Below are 15,484 nucleotides of genomic sequence, written 5' to 3' on the forward strand. Positions count from 1 at the left end.
CTACACCCACTTTGCGTTTTACAGTTGAGTGCTGCTGCTTGGCCCCTGACTCCTTGAGATCCAATTATTTTCATTGTATTTAAATTTTGTAGTTGAGTGACTGCAGTTCCCACAGTTAGATCTGACATAAAGAGAAGAGCAGTTACAGAGTTACTCAAAGATGCAGGTGCTGTCCTCACAAATCTAATTCGCAAGGCATTGGTCAAATGTATATCTTTTGAACCCTCCCAGCTGGGATGAGTAGGTCTAAAGTGACTAATCTACCCTGCCATCCCCATCTCCCTAAGCCTTTGGATCTGTTCCTCTACATTAAACCAAGGGAGGTCAGGCATTTCCAGCTCCCAGTGGTCCATCTTTTGACCCACATTTCAGCTAAACAAACAAACTATTGGAACCTTTTTTAGCTCTCTGATCTGCAACATTAAAAACAGAGTCCCTACTTAGTGGGCCCAAATCAATAAATTCGGCCTGATCCAACTTTATGTTCCTTCCACCATTATCCTATACCCTTAATATCCATTCCCATGCCTGTTCTTCAAATTTCTGTTTATATAAATTAGAACTCAAACAGTTCTTTCTGAGTGTGGCACACCTCCTCATGGATCACACTCTCAACCTCACCTCTAGGGGACCACTGCGACTTTAGTGTAGTCACAGGTCTGGAAATAAACAGAAGCATTGGGGGTGGCTCCTGAGGAGAACCAACATTATCTTGCCTGCACCTGCCTCAGGGGAGCCCATCACTGTTGCCTCAGTCTGACGTTCAATGGCAGGAAGCATCCAGCACAGGAGAAAGATGTAGGCTAGGAGTCTAGGCCAATCTCTCTCCTTTTCACGTTTTTCTGCCTGCTTTATATTCCCTGGCAGGTGATTAGATTGTGCCCACCAGATTAAGGGTGGGTCTGCCTTTCCCAGCCCACTGACTCAAATGTTGATCTCTTTTGGCAACACCCTCACAGACACACCCAGGATCAATACTTTGTATCCTTCAATCCAATCAAGTTGACGCTCAGTATTAACCATCACAAGTACCTTAAGAGGTAGGCTTTCAACATAGATACAACTTCTGAAGTTAATATGCATCATTCTCACAATAAGACATCTTTCCCTATTTTATTCAAACATATAGCTTTCTTGTTCTATTTTATACCACTTTACTTTTGAAACCAGAAGGGGTTTCAAATAATACAAGCAAGGTCTGAAGAGTAGCTTCTATTCAGCCCCTTAGACATTTCCTTGAGAAGCAGACTACTTTGTACACATGTGAGCCAATATGAATAAGACAAACAGAATATCCCTGCAGCCTATGTTACCCTGCTGGAGCCCCATTTTCCACAGCCATATGATAATGAGGAAAGGGAGGAGAAGGCACCTATCATGTGTTGATGGTTGGAAGGAAAGTATTTTGCTTTCTGTGGAATGCAGTACTTTGGAGGAAAATCAAATAGTTATTATAATTATTGTTTCCTATGGTTATGTTTTCCCTGAAACCACTGGATATTCTATACTTGCTGACTTGCCAATAGAATCTTTAGTATTTTTTCCTTTTCTATGATCAATATTGTTATGCAAGAAACTTCTATTGCTTTGTTCAAACCCTCCTGCAATCCCGTTTATCTACTTTTCATTATCCACTTTTTGGATTGCTTTGTTCACTATCCTTCTGAAACAAATGTGGCACCTTGTAATAATCAAGTTCTAATTCCATATCTGTCTATTTTATTATACCTTACTGAAAAATACTATGCTACAATAACTGCACACACTCTAGTTTCAGCTACATGTTTTAATTCATTTAACCTTTGCATATTTCTCTTCCCTCATGTTTCATAAATATAGTTCTCAATATTTTATACTAAGACAATTTTGATAATCTTTAAAAAGAAACAAGAATTCAGAGTTGATATACCAAAGCATCATTTTTATTGCAGATGTCTCTAATTTATGAACCAAAGTCAAGAGCAAATCTAATTCAATGTACAATTATTTTTTGCTTAAAAAGTCCACTTTGCTTATGTCAAAAACTCCCATTTTTATCATACATGATAATGTACAGAAAATATAGTATTACTTGCTTTGTTTTTTTGTTTTTTCTGTCTGCATACCAAGAAAAATTTGCCCTGTTCCTCCACATTCTTACTTGAAACCTCTGTATTGATGCAGAGACCAGTTACAGGACATCTGTTGTGGAAGAGGAGATTTATTTTCCCTTCCATTTCTTCAGCAGAGTTTCTCTTACTTCCTTATTACGAAGTGTATAGATGAAGGGGTTTAAAACTGGAGTCACCACGGTGTTCAGGACGTGGACAGCTTTGGTCAGATTCAAGGCATCTTTGATAGAGGTGCGTATGTGAAGGAAAATCGTGGACCCATACCAAATGAGCACCACAGTGAGATGTGAGGAGCACGTGGAAAAGGCTTTGCTCCGGCCACTGGCAGAGGGGATCCTGAGGATGGTGCTGATGATGTAGATGTAGGAGATAAGAGTGATGAGGAATGAACTCAGGATGACCACAAAAGCAATCACAAAGGCCACAAGCTCTACTGCCTGTGTGCTGGTGCAGGCCAAGGCAATCCAGGGTGCAATGTCACAGAAGAAGTGGTTGATGGCACGGGGGCCACAGAAGGACAGGCCACTGATGAGGGCTGTGGGCACTGCAATGGCCATGAAACCACAGATCCAGGAGCCCAGGGCCAGCTGTGCTGAGAGCAGGCTACTCATGATGGTTCCGTAGTGTAGAGGATAGCAGATGGCGAGATAGCGGTCATAAGCCATGGCTGCCAGGAGGAAGTACTCTGTGCAGCCTAATGAGAAAACAAGGTACATCTGCAAAAGACAGCTTGTAAATGATATGGTCTGACTTCTCCGAAGTAGGATGGCCAGTGCTTTGGGGACTGCAGCTGTGGTATACCAAATCTCCAGGAAGGAGAGGTTGCTCAGAAAGAAGTACATGGGGGTATGCAACTGATGGGAGGTCCTCACCAACATCAAGATAGCCACATTACCACTAACTGTGAGGATGTACATCACCAGAAAAAGCATGAAGAGAGAGAGCTGAAGAGTTTGAGAACCAGGAAAGCCCAGTAAGAGAAAATCCTGGGGCAGAGTTTTGTTGCCTGTGTCCATTGTGATACTTAAACCAGAAAACAGACTCCCCGCATCGAGCCCTTTAACCCAATCACACAGTCCTAGAAAGAGAAAAAGAACTGGATTCATGAAAGAGCTCCAATAATTAAATGCAATTATTGGAGATATGATGTAACTTTCGTTGAACGTCTACTCTGTGTTTGGAGGCATAGTTACTATCAGTTATTTTAATGAAACAGTGAGATATGTATTATTATAACCGATGATCAGTTTAGAAAACAAATGTGCAAAGAATGTCAGCAATTCTGGAAAGACTGCACTAATAGCTACATTTCAGCTCTAAGATTCAACTCCAGTCTTTCTGCCTTCATTCCACTCTGAGCCACGTTCCAGCTCAGTCCCAGATTACATCTAAACCCACAAAGGGCTCACTGAATTTACTACTTTTTAACTAGACTCGGCACGGCCCCTGGATGAAATGTGTAATTTTGTCTTTGTTTAGAAATTGGCCCACTAAACCTAGGTTCTAGTCACATCCATATTTAACAGTTGTGGCTTCTAAATTGATCTAATTCATAAGATTCATCTTCAAAAATATGTTCAAAAGTTACCAAAGATAACTTTAAAATTAGTTTCAAAATGAGTTTTGTCTTCTCTTGATGATTTCATGTTTAAACATTATATGACAGATACTTCTCATCAAAAATGTATATTTCCATATTGAACAATATACTGAAGGTAACAATCTAGGAAATCCTGGTGCCCATTTGGAAGGGAGTACACTGAAAGCAGGTGAAGGGCAAAATATCACTGTGAAACCATTTTTTAAAAAATTCTCATAGTTTACTTCCAAGCACTGGTTTTGAGAATAGAGTCTATAAATTAGAGGGTGAATTGGGAAGCTATTACTCTCAAACGTGCAGGTGACCAAAACCTATGTTTAGGAGACAGAGTTTTGAAGAAAGACAGGGAAGACTTTGGCAGCTTCATTCTAGGAATTCCCTTATAAATAGGAATGCTCTCTCCATCCTCATGTATCATACCCTTGCATTCACCAATGCCAGATGTTGTTTCCTGCATAAACTCAAATTTATTGCATGTATACAATGTCACTAAGTGCATTTAGACTATAAAATGGGTCTACAAAGTAAATGGGTACATACATTGGGTTTACCTCATTTTTGGCAGAAGGAGCTTCCAAGCAGTGCTTCTCAAGCTCTAATGGGCACATGAATCACCTAAGAGTATTGCCAAAATGCAAATTTTGATTAATGCACCCTTGATATAGGGCCTGTGGTTTTTCATTTCACATGTTTCCAAATGTCAATGACCAGGACCATGCACTGAGAAGCAAGGATCTAGCAACTTTCTCATTTTATAAAAAAGTTATAAATCTGAAGATTTGCTTGATTGGGTAATGAAGAAGTTCAGAGTAAGCCACCGTAAAATGTGCTCCTCTGGCATTGGATGATTTTGAGCTGAAGACAATTGTGAAGAACAAAAAATAGAGAGACAGAAGAAAAACTCTTAGGCTGCCCCCTTTCTACCAGGAAGGATTGGATGATTTTTAATCACCGAAGACAACTCTGGGGTCTTATCGTCCTAGAGAAGGCCACAGAGGAATCTACTCAACAGCCCTTGCTTAAATAGCCCTTATATTCCATTAATCTCCCCATATAGCTACCTTCCACAGTTTGTACCCCTGAGGACCCCCTTCTTTTGTCTTGTCACTTCTTTACAAATTTATTGTATTTTTGTTAAAATACTACATAAGCTCAGGTTCTAACCAATTCTTTGAGTTACTCATCCCTGAGTTCTCCCATGTGTATGTGCAATGCACTTGTCAATAAACTTCTTTTTTGTTGTTGCTTATATGTCTTTGGTCAGTCTAAATTGCAGGATTCCACCCACTGAACCTAAGATGGGAAGAAGGAAAATATTTTTTTCCTCCTCTACTCTAGTAAAGGTGCCTAGATTATGAATTCATTACCCTAATGCAGAAAAAAATGCCCTAGATACTGATGGGTGACATAGAACAAGAATCACAAAGAAAAGATGTTCTTTAACAATAAATATTAAATAATAGATTTGCAAATTTCTTAAAGCTAATATATTCCAACCTATGTATCATTCATGTTATGTAATAACTATTTTTGAATTCAAGTGCCAATGTCAATTGTTAATGCCTTTTGGTATAATCTGCTTTTTTTTCTTTAAAGGTCATCAGGGAGCATTGTTAAAAACAGCAAAAAGTAGTTAACATAGTGAATGGTGAATTGCCAGTCACTAGACTGTTAGCTAACATGATCTTTGTAAATCCTATTAGCTTGCTTTTATCCTACTTGTTTTGCAAATGAGAAAACTGAAACACAAAGAAGCTGAAGAAGTTATTCAAAGTGGAGTCATGACTATCAATTCAAGATGTCTGATTTTGGAGCCAAAGCACTTCGAACTTGAGACTTTCAGATAGTTTTTATAGGTTCCCACAGCATCTGATTGGCAGATTTCAAAAATATTTTAATTCATGTTCAAATAGAAATCTCTGGGCAAAGCTATTTTGAAAAGCTAGTATGAAATAATTCTATCAACTCTTAACTTTTATGAGTAATGTGAATAAGGCAATTATACTCATAATTATCTATATTCAAAATTCAAAAATCATTTTGATAACTAAAAATTAGAAAACAAATATCCAGAACCATATTATGAAATGACATTTTCATATTTTACTTTTAATTATACTGCTGAATTTGTCAGATACCATGACCTAATGTTTACTTGAAGCACATGATGATTAATCCCATTTAAAAACCTGTATATACTGCTCTAGACTTGAGTGTTTCTAGTTTTACTTCTAAGAGAGCCTAAATGGAAATCTGTGGATGTGACTTAACAAGAGCTTAAAATAAAAATCAGAGAAAAATGTAGTTTGATTTATTAGGTTCAAGTAAATTACCTTTTAATTTTTCAGATTAACTAACAGATTAATCTTTCTTATATAAGTAGACTGACTTTTTAATAATTTTTTTGTTTGAGTATAAGTAATTTTAATTCCTTGCATCTGAAAAGTAATTTTAAATACATAATATAACAATTATTTTTTCATAGAAATATGCAATATCTTATTTAAAAACACCTACATTAAAATTGTTTCTTAATCTCAGGAGGTTTTCAGTATTGATTGAATACTATGATGGATCAATCATACACCACAATTTTGTGATTACAAATTTACCCATCTGGCAGACATGGTGACTGACACCTCTACTCCTACCACTTTGGGAGGCCAGGGCCGGGGGATCACTTGAGGACAGGAATTTGAGACCAGCCTGGGTGACATGGTGAAACCCCATCTCTACTAAAAATACAAAAATTAGCCAGGTGTGGTGGTGCATGCCTGTAGTCCCAGTTACTCGAAAGCCTGAGGCAGGGCAATTACCTGAACCCAGGAGGCGGAGGTTGCTGTGAGCCAGGATCATGCCACTGCACTCCAGCCTGGGTAACAGAGTGAGACCCTAAAAATACAAAAATTAGCCAGGTGTGGTGGTGCAGGCCTGTAGTTCCAGCTACTCAGGAGCCTGAGGCAGGAGAATCACCTGAACCCCGGAGGCGGAGGTTGCGGTGAGCCAGGATCACGCCACAGCACTCCAGCCTGGGCGACAGAGTGAGACCCTGTATCAAAAATAAAAATAAAAATAAAAAATTACCAATTGATGAAACACTGGACAGAACATGTCAAATGCATAATAACCCTTTTCACTTACCCAGTTGCAATTCTTTCTGCCATAAATTCCAAAAGCTTTGTCTCTTGACCTTACTTTTACTCATTTTTTTATTCCATGATTTTATTTAAAAATATTTTGATTGCAATCATTCCCTCTATGTCTCTGTTTTTCTTTGATTATCTTGCTATTTAATAGTGTGCTTCCTTCTGTTGATGTCCATTACTCCTGTATTAACTCAAACTTTCATAATCTTTGAAACTTGAGCTCAGTCTTTTTCTGTTTCCCTTTGTTCTTATACTCTGATCCCATTTTATCCTAGTTTGGTGTTTTATATTTTCTCTACCAACCTAGTTTGGTGTTTTATATTTTCTCTACCTCTCTTCATCATAATTGGCTCGACTCTGGAAATCACTTGTTTTTTTAAGTAATTGCTTATGTACGGATGAATCTTCCGGGAGATGAAGTGTCTCTCAGGTATCTAGGGCTAGTTCAAAAAGACATAATGACCTCGTACTAAATCTTTCCAAATGGATGACTTCAGAACGTTTTCAGTTATTTGATTTAAACAACTAAATTGTAAAGTTACTGGAACAGGAAAAGGATATCTCTTTGGGCTTTACATACGCTAATCTAAGTATTTTGTCTTGTGGAGAGTTTTTAGCAAATACAGCTGCTTAATAAGTTCAACAAAGTTGTGAAAAACTCTTTAAAACAAATCAAACAGAATAAAATTGGACAAATGACCTTAACTAAAATATAATTAAGTAATATGAAGCATGATATAATTAGAAATTTAAAATTATCTCTGAATTTAAAAAAAAATCTGCCTGGCTGTTGATCAGACTAAAACAGCAAGGGAAGAAAAAGTCAGTTATAAATATATCAGAAAACAATTTTACCCAAGGACATGTTGCAGTTGTAAATTGTCATAATGACTCCCTTCTTTGGGTGATAACTGTTTTCTCACTGAGTGAGAAAATTTCTTATTTAAAATCTTTGATATCAGAAATTTGTTGTTTTCAATCATATGGATAAGAATAAAATATGGCACGCTTTCTGGGAGTACCTAATTCATGCTGACAGAGACATACAACCTCACATTCTATTCCAGGAGCAGAGCCTCAGAGAAAAAGTTCTGAACACAAAATTTCTCATACATCTTAATTTTGTAGTTTCCAAGGAAAAAGAACAATTGGGTCCAGATCTGATCTTCATAAGGAGCTTTCTTTGCTTTCCACCTATAAAATCACTTCTTTTAAATTTCACCTCAACTTCACCCTTCCCCAAATTTAAAATAATTGTCTCTTACATTGTTTAATGAGACGCCCTGTGATTCTTGTGGTTTGCAGCCTCCTTTACGTCCATGGGTCAAAAAACCTGACTGCTGGACAATAAGGATGCCTCTAGAAGACTTAGGATGACTGAGCTCAGGTAAAATTAGAAGAGTGAAAACACATGCCGTGATCCTTCTACAGAAATATTTCCTGAATTCTAGAAAATTCACTTGTAAACTTATAATTGTTCTACACAATTAAATTTTAGTTAAAGGTATATTACCATCTATGTGCTTGTAGGGTAGGGAAAATGGCTTTCCCTCACCCTTCTAGGTTCTTTGACAGGGCTACAAATTAAATTGCCACAAGACAGACTAATAGGAGAAAAATCATATTTAATAATGTTCATATACACAGGAGTCCCACAAAATATGGGATTCAAAGAAGGGCCACATGATTGAGGCTTATATAACATCCTTAGCTATAGATAAGATTGGGGGTAGGGATCTCTGGAGCATAGCGTTGACAGGTTATGGGAGTGTGAGGGGGAAAAATGTATTGTGCATACACATTGTCTTGTTATGCAGATAAAAAGTATATCAGATAATGAAAGTTGCCCTAGAGCAGCCTTCTTCCTGATACAGATACTTTTACTATTGTAGGTTTTCTCTATAGATGTACTTTTTTAAAAAAATTAAAAAGTAGCTGTGTCTGCAGTTTCTCAAAGTAACCTGCTGGAAATTTGCCCAAGAAGTGTACTTTGAGCTGACATATTCTGATCTCCTACAGTCATATTTTGGAGTTGTATCCTAAGCCCCAACATGTTGATAAGCATTTTTTTAATTACTGAAAAATAAATTGCTGTGCAAAATAGTTTAAGAGAGAGAAAAGAAATAATATAATTTCTCTCCTTTGCTGTTTATATTTAATATTTTTAGTTCGTTTGTTCATGTGAAACAATCTGAAAATACATTCTACAGTAACACCAGTAATGCTTATGTTTGGGCTCAGAAAATGGTACCTCAAAGTATGACACTTTGGCATGCTGAGTACTTTGGAAAAACTGGATCGCTACATACAGAAGAGTGAAATTGGACCCTGTCTCACACAATATGCAACAATCAATGCAAAATGAATTAAAGTTCCATGACTTTGGTCCGGGCAATGATTTTCTTGGATAGGACCCGCAAAACACTGGCAACAAAAGCATTAGACAAATGGGATTGCATCAAACTAAAAGGCTTCTGCATAGCCAAGGAAATAGTTAATGAGAGACAAACCGAATTAGGAGAAAGCTTTTGCAAACCATATGTCTGATACAGAGTTAATATCTGAAATTTATATGACGCTAAACTCAATAGCAAGAAAACAAATAATCTAATTTAAAAATGGGCAAAGGACCTGAACAGTTATTTCTTAAAAGAAGGCATATGGTCAACAAATATATGAAAAAGTGCACAGCATCCCTAACGATCAGGGAAATGCAAATTAAAACCACAATGAGACATCACCTCCCACCTGTTAAAGTGGCTATAATAAAAAAGATCAAAGTTAAGTATCAGTGAGGATGTGAACTTTGGCATATTTAGGTTTGTAATTCATCTGAATTTTATTTTTTGTGTGTGAAGTGTAAGGTGGATTTTAAAAATATTTAATTCTATTTTTTTCTACATCATTTTCCTTTCTAGTCCTTCCTTTTCCAGTAATGTATGATTTATCCTCTGTCGTATTCTGGTCACCATTCATGAATGGATTGAGTTTTCTTCCTTTGGTCCATTCTCTATCTCTAAACAACCATAATCTTTCAATTACTATAATATTATAGACATGTTTATATCTGAAAAGCCATTATCTACTTCTTACTTTTCATCTTAAAAATTATTTTAATTTTCATGGCTGTTCCATTGTATATATGAATTTTTTAAAAACTTAAGTTCCATTTTGAACTGCTTTAAGACTTCAGATGAAAAGTTTATTGGTTACTTATGGAGAATCAACACCTTTATTGAGTCTTCTTATCCCTGTACACAGTATGTAATCCAATTACTTTCATTTTGTTCATACTCTTAGGTAACTTAAAAAATTATATTCTCTAAAAGTTATTTTTCCCCATTGATGAGAGTTAATCTCAGATACCATATACTTTTCAATGTTCTTGTGAATATGTAATCCATCTTTAGTTTCTTTTACTCTAGGACTCTTCTTGGTCATTTCACCCCCAAATTTGACTTTTTGAGCCATCTCATCAGTCTCTTATAGGATGTCTCATATTATTAGTTTGTTCAGTTGTTTCTCATGGTATTATTAAATTTGTATCTTCTGTTTTTCTGAAAACTGGAAGTTAATTCTGAGGCTTGATTAAATTCCAGGTTAAATATTTTTAAGAGAATATTTCAAGGATGATGTAGTCTACATATTGCAACATATCAGGACGCACATATGTTATTTTATTATTATTGATACCAATTTTGATCAATTAGATTATGGAGGCTACCATCCATTCTCTTTATTGTAAATATAGAATAGATAGTTTGAGGTTGAAATCTTGTCATTATGAAGATATCTCATTTTCTTACAACTCTTTTTCTAGTGGTTTTATCATCCATGACTGATTCTTGCCTGAATCAATTCCAATATAGACGATTAATGTTATGAATTTTTAAATTCTATTATTTCTTAAATATTTACTAGCTGCCAATCTTCTAAAAATGTTTTCTTAAATCAATTTTTCCCTGGTAATTAAAACATATTATAGAAAAATAGGGCACTGAGATAATTTGGACAGCTGTCATTAAGATGGCTAATTGGAGATGCCTAGCACTCACCTACTCCACAAAGAAGGACTGAAATAGCAAGTAAATAGCCAAATGTTGATGGCACTATCTAGGAGAGAATGCTGGTATCCAGCAGGGAAGCAAAAGGAATCCTATGAGATATAGAAACTCAAGATGGCAGCATGGAGAAGGAAGTAAGGCAGCCAGCTGGGTGGGCTAGGAGCCAGAAAGTGCTTCCCTTCTCATGTGGAAAAAGGTAAATGAGAGATCCATGTAAGTACACATGTAGGCACCTGCACACACTGTCCAGAGGCTGAAGAGTGGTGTGTCCAGCCTACGGGAACCCACACACCCCACCCAGGAGCCTGAGGGCCAGCCTGCCCAGCCTGCTACTTCTATAGCCAGCATCCTTGTTCCACACTCAGAGGTCCAAAGACTGGCCTACTGAGGGTTCACTGCCATTACTGCTAGCACTTGCACACACCACCAAAAGGCCTAAGCACCAGTCAGCCTTGTGTCCCCATCTTCAGCAAAGGCTAGTCAAAGCATCTGCAAACAACTGCAACCTAAGCCACTAAGGAACTCACAGAAACTACTGACATTGATGACAGCAAAAGAAATCATACAGTGGCTACAGTCTGGTGCATATCCAGAATCAAAGCCAAAGCAACCTGCCCAACCAAAATTGAAGACACATATATAATAATAAAAAGTATTTCCTTACAGAAGATACTCCATAAACCTGGAAGAAATGACTGTTAAATGAGATGCACAGATATCAACACAGGGATGAAAGAAACACAAAACAACAAGGAAACATGACACCTACAAAGGAAGACAATAATTCTCCAGTAAAAGACCCCAAAGAAAAGGCATATAAAATGCCTGAAAAAGAATTCAAACTAATTCTCTGAAAGAACCCGAATGAGATACAAAAGAACACAGATAAACAATACAAAGAAATAAGAAAAAAAAATCATGATCTGAATCAGAAATTCAACAAGAAATAGATACCATAAAAAGAACAAATAGAAATCCTGGAACTAAATAATTTAATGAATGGAATAAAAATGTAATTGAGAGCTTCAACAAAATACTAGATTAAGTAGAAGAAAAAAATGTTGAACTTGAAGACAACTCTATTGAAATAATTCAGGCAGACAAAGAAAAACACAAAGACTCCAATTTGATTATTATACATTATATGCCTGAATCAATATATCCTACGTACCCTATAAATATATACAATTATTGTGTATCAATAAAACTAATAAAGTATAAGAAAAAGAGGACTATAATTATAAAATATCAGATGCTACTAAAAAGCAAAAGGGAGGACACTGAAAAATCTCAACGGATTTTCCACAATGTATGTAATTTCTTAAATATTTAAACCAAAAACATTTCACCAATATAATTTAACTGAGGGTAGGGTAACAGTCTTTTCTCTTTTACAACTCTGCCCACTCAACTCTGACAATAGGTAGATATACACGTCAAAGTAATGTATTTATATTTAGCATATATTTTTTCTTTAAAGGGAAAGAACAAATAATTGTGTGATTTTCCCTCTGGTAGAACTTAAAGGAAATTTTATGTGTAAGATATATCATGAAAGTTTAATTTAACCTTATTTATATTCTTAGCATCTTATTCTGGTATGGTAAAAATCAACATAGCTGTCAGAGGATATTTGGGACATGATTAAATAAGATAACATGTGACTCAGAATTAATACCTGGCCATCTAGTTAATTCAAGGGACAATAAAACATTAGTAACATGATTGAAAAAAGAGGACAATATGATTGAGAACAATCTTAGGAACATTTGTACTTTTTCTTAGATAAATAAGAACATAGCAAAGTCAATATAAAATTCAGAAAGTTATTCTAGTAAGACACAGATTCTCTAGGGAGGGTTATATAGAAGGTAAAGAAAAAGATTTCACATTGTAGACACTAGTGGTTAAACCAAAGGAAGTGTATCACAACTGAATGACTTGTGCAATCATTTTAACACATTTCCAAGCTTCTGTTCAGAATCAGATTTAAAATATTATTCTTTATACAGGGAGAGGTAAAGGCCTTTCTGAATTATAGACATGTAGACACATAGAAACACACAGTTCTTAGACCTTGGGAACTCTGCCTGGTCTCTTTCTGGAAATACAATTTACTGGGTGACCACCATTTGCCTAGGAGACCTTGGCTCAGACATGTCTTTTCACCTCTGCTTTAGGTGTCCTGAGGACTGTTTACATATCTGGGCATACCTCTAAAATGGCCTTAGCTTCCTGTGTTATTTTTGTCTAGTATTGTTCTTGCTCAACACTAGCTAGATTCTGTGAATTTCATCTGGGTAGTGCAAATGCATTATACTGTACTCATCGAATCACCTCAGCATTTTTAATTTGTTCTCAGTGAATAAATAGAGAAAATAGGTTATTAAGAGACCAAAGATGAAAGCATCATGTTAAACAGAACCAATTCATTCAGAAAGTTATAATACAAAGGCAGAAATGCTTTGTCATAGAAGAATACCAAATGATTACCCTAACACTATATGTTATCCTGATGTAATGCAATTAAGTGACCTTAGAAATAATCAGTTAGGCTCTTGAGTATTTATTTCTTCAGGGAAAAAATAATGTATGTTGCTTTCTTTTCTTAGGTCTTTCCAAAGTTAAAAATAAGGAAAGTTTCTCGTGATCTGTAAGGTACTATATCATTGACAGAACTTGAAAGTGTTAAATGAAGTAAGCCTCCTGGCCATACGTGTTTTGCAACAACCTTATCAGAGCACGTTTCATGTCATCGTTCCGCAGGCTGTAGATTACAGGGTTAAATACTGGAGGCATCACAATGTAGATCACAGAGAGCAGCCTGTCAATAACAGATGGTGAATTCGAAGGTGGCTTAAGATAAACAAAATAAGCAGTTATGATAAAAACAGTGAAAACAATGAGATGGGGGAGGCATGTGGAAAAAGCTTTTGACTGACCTTTAGTGGTAGGGATCTTCAGTACAGTGGAGAAGATATAAATGTAAGAGATCACAATACAGATGAAACAAGAAATGCTTAAACACGCACCAACTCCAATACCTGCATAAATTACCATGAGTGTTTCAGAACAGGAAATCCTTAGTAATGAAGGAACATCACAGAAAAACTGTGGGATCACACTGGAGCCACAGAAAGGCATGGAAAATGTGCCAGCTGCGTACACAGTACCAAAGAGCCCTCCAACGGCCCAGGAAACACTTGCCATTAACACACAGACGCCAGTATTCATGACTACCTCGTAGTGCAGGGGACAGCACATGGCTACATAGCGGTCATAGGACATGGCAGTGAGGAGAAATATCTCACCTGCTGAGAAGGAAGTCATTAAAAGTAGCTGGAAGGCACATCCTAGAATGGAAATGGAATTGTTGTGGGTTAGGTTGTTGACAATGAATTTTGGGATTGGAACAGACACCAGGAAGACATCCAAAAAGGATAAGTTCTTCAGGAAGAAGTACATGGGTGTTTGGAGCTTTATGTCTAGGGTAGTGAGAGTAATGATGAGAAGGTTACTCATTAGGGCTGCCAGGTAAATCAGTAGGAAGAGCACACCGTATAAAATCTGCAGCTTCTGGACATTAGAAAACCCCGTAAGAAGAAATCCTGTCACCAAGGTGACATTGGCCATACTAGATTCTCTTCAGTGCCTGTCAAGGTGAGAAGATATGCAAAAAAAAAGGAGAAAAAAATTAAAAAATTAATCTATAGAGACTAGCAAGAGTCATATTGATATACAAAAATATTCAGTGGAAAGAAGTCTACCTAAAATGGCTCTCCACTTACTTAAAACTTCATTGTTCATTTTTTAAGATAAACTCCATGAGTAATGTGCAAATTCCGTTAGACTTTCTAAGAGTTTTACCTAATCCTATAGCCTCCAACTTAATTTGTTACAAGACACATATAACTTGACTAAACACAGAAGCTTTTCCAACGCACTGAGAATTTGCATCAAATTATTATTGTGCCATGCTTCATGATGAATCCGTTGCTTTCAGAAAAGCAATGCAAAGGCCCATGTCTTTAGATTGTGTTAGTGTCCCTAATATCCTACACAGGTGCAAAATATCAATTATGTGATGTTACAAACATAAAGTCACACTTACAGATGTATTGAATAATCTCACATAGGTAAATAACTTTCTCTATTCTAATGATAGTAAGCAAGGAAAAATAAACTAGGATTTGTTGTTCAATGTTTGTATTATCTTGAGGTCATACAATTCTAACATAATGAATATCTCATTAGTGTAGAAATAAAAAATGAATTATTTAGCAAAATTTCATGTTCTTTGAATGTGCACATGTGTACTAAAGCCACATCATTATAAGGGTGGTTGATTTGTGTATAAAGGAATTTTAACAGGGCACCATGATAAAATGGCTTTCCCATCGTAACTGAATAATTTTTCTTGATCATGGTCGGTTTTCCATAATTTACTTTGTAAAGCTATCAAATATCTTCTTTCAGTGTTTAAAATATTTCCCTCAATTATTAGTTACTGATGTAGAGTTATTTATTCTTTATTGAAAAGATCAGAAAAATGTTCCATATATA

General features: G+C 36.2%; 2 protein-coding genes across 2 annotated transcripts; both read right to left on the reverse strand.

The window, feature by feature from the left end:
• Positions 1-2,184: 2,184 nt before the first annotated feature.
• On the reverse strand, positions 2,185-3,169 carry LOC101014079 (olfactory receptor 6F1). Its single transcript, XM_003919178.5, has one exon. The coding sequence runs from the start codon at positions 3,125-3,127 to the stop codon at positions 2,201-2,203; it is 927 nt and encodes a 308-aa protein (XP_003919227.3). The 5' UTR covers positions 3,128-3,169; the 3' UTR covers positions 2,185-2,200.
• Positions 3,170-13,404: 10,235 nt separating this feature from the next.
• Positions 13,405-14,554, reverse strand: LOC101014426 (olfactory receptor 14A2). The gene has a single exon (XM_031660394.1). It carries the CDS (start codon positions 14,552-14,554, stop codon positions 13,610-13,612), a length of 945 nt encoding a protein of 314 aa, XP_031516254.1. The 3' UTR covers positions 13,405-13,609.
• Between the last annotated feature and the right edge of the window lie 930 nt (positions 14,555-15,484).

This window comes from Papio anubis, chromosome 1 (genome assembly GCF_008728515.1).
Source record: "Papio anubis isolate 15944 chromosome 1, Panubis1.0, whole genome shotgun sequence".
Taxonomy (NCBI): domain Eukaryota; kingdom Metazoa; phylum Chordata; class Mammalia; order Primates; family Cercopithecidae; genus Papio; species Papio anubis.

Bases quoted from the DNA above. Each gene is read 5' to 3' on its own strand.
- LOC101014079 (XM_003919178.5), bottom strand. From the start codon at position 3,127: ATGGACACAGGCAACAAAACTCTGCCCCAGGATTTTCTCTTACTGGGC.
- LOC101014426 (XM_031660394.1), bottom strand. From the start codon at position 14,554: ATGGCCAATGTCACCTTGGTGACAGGATTTCTTCTTACGGGGTTTTCT.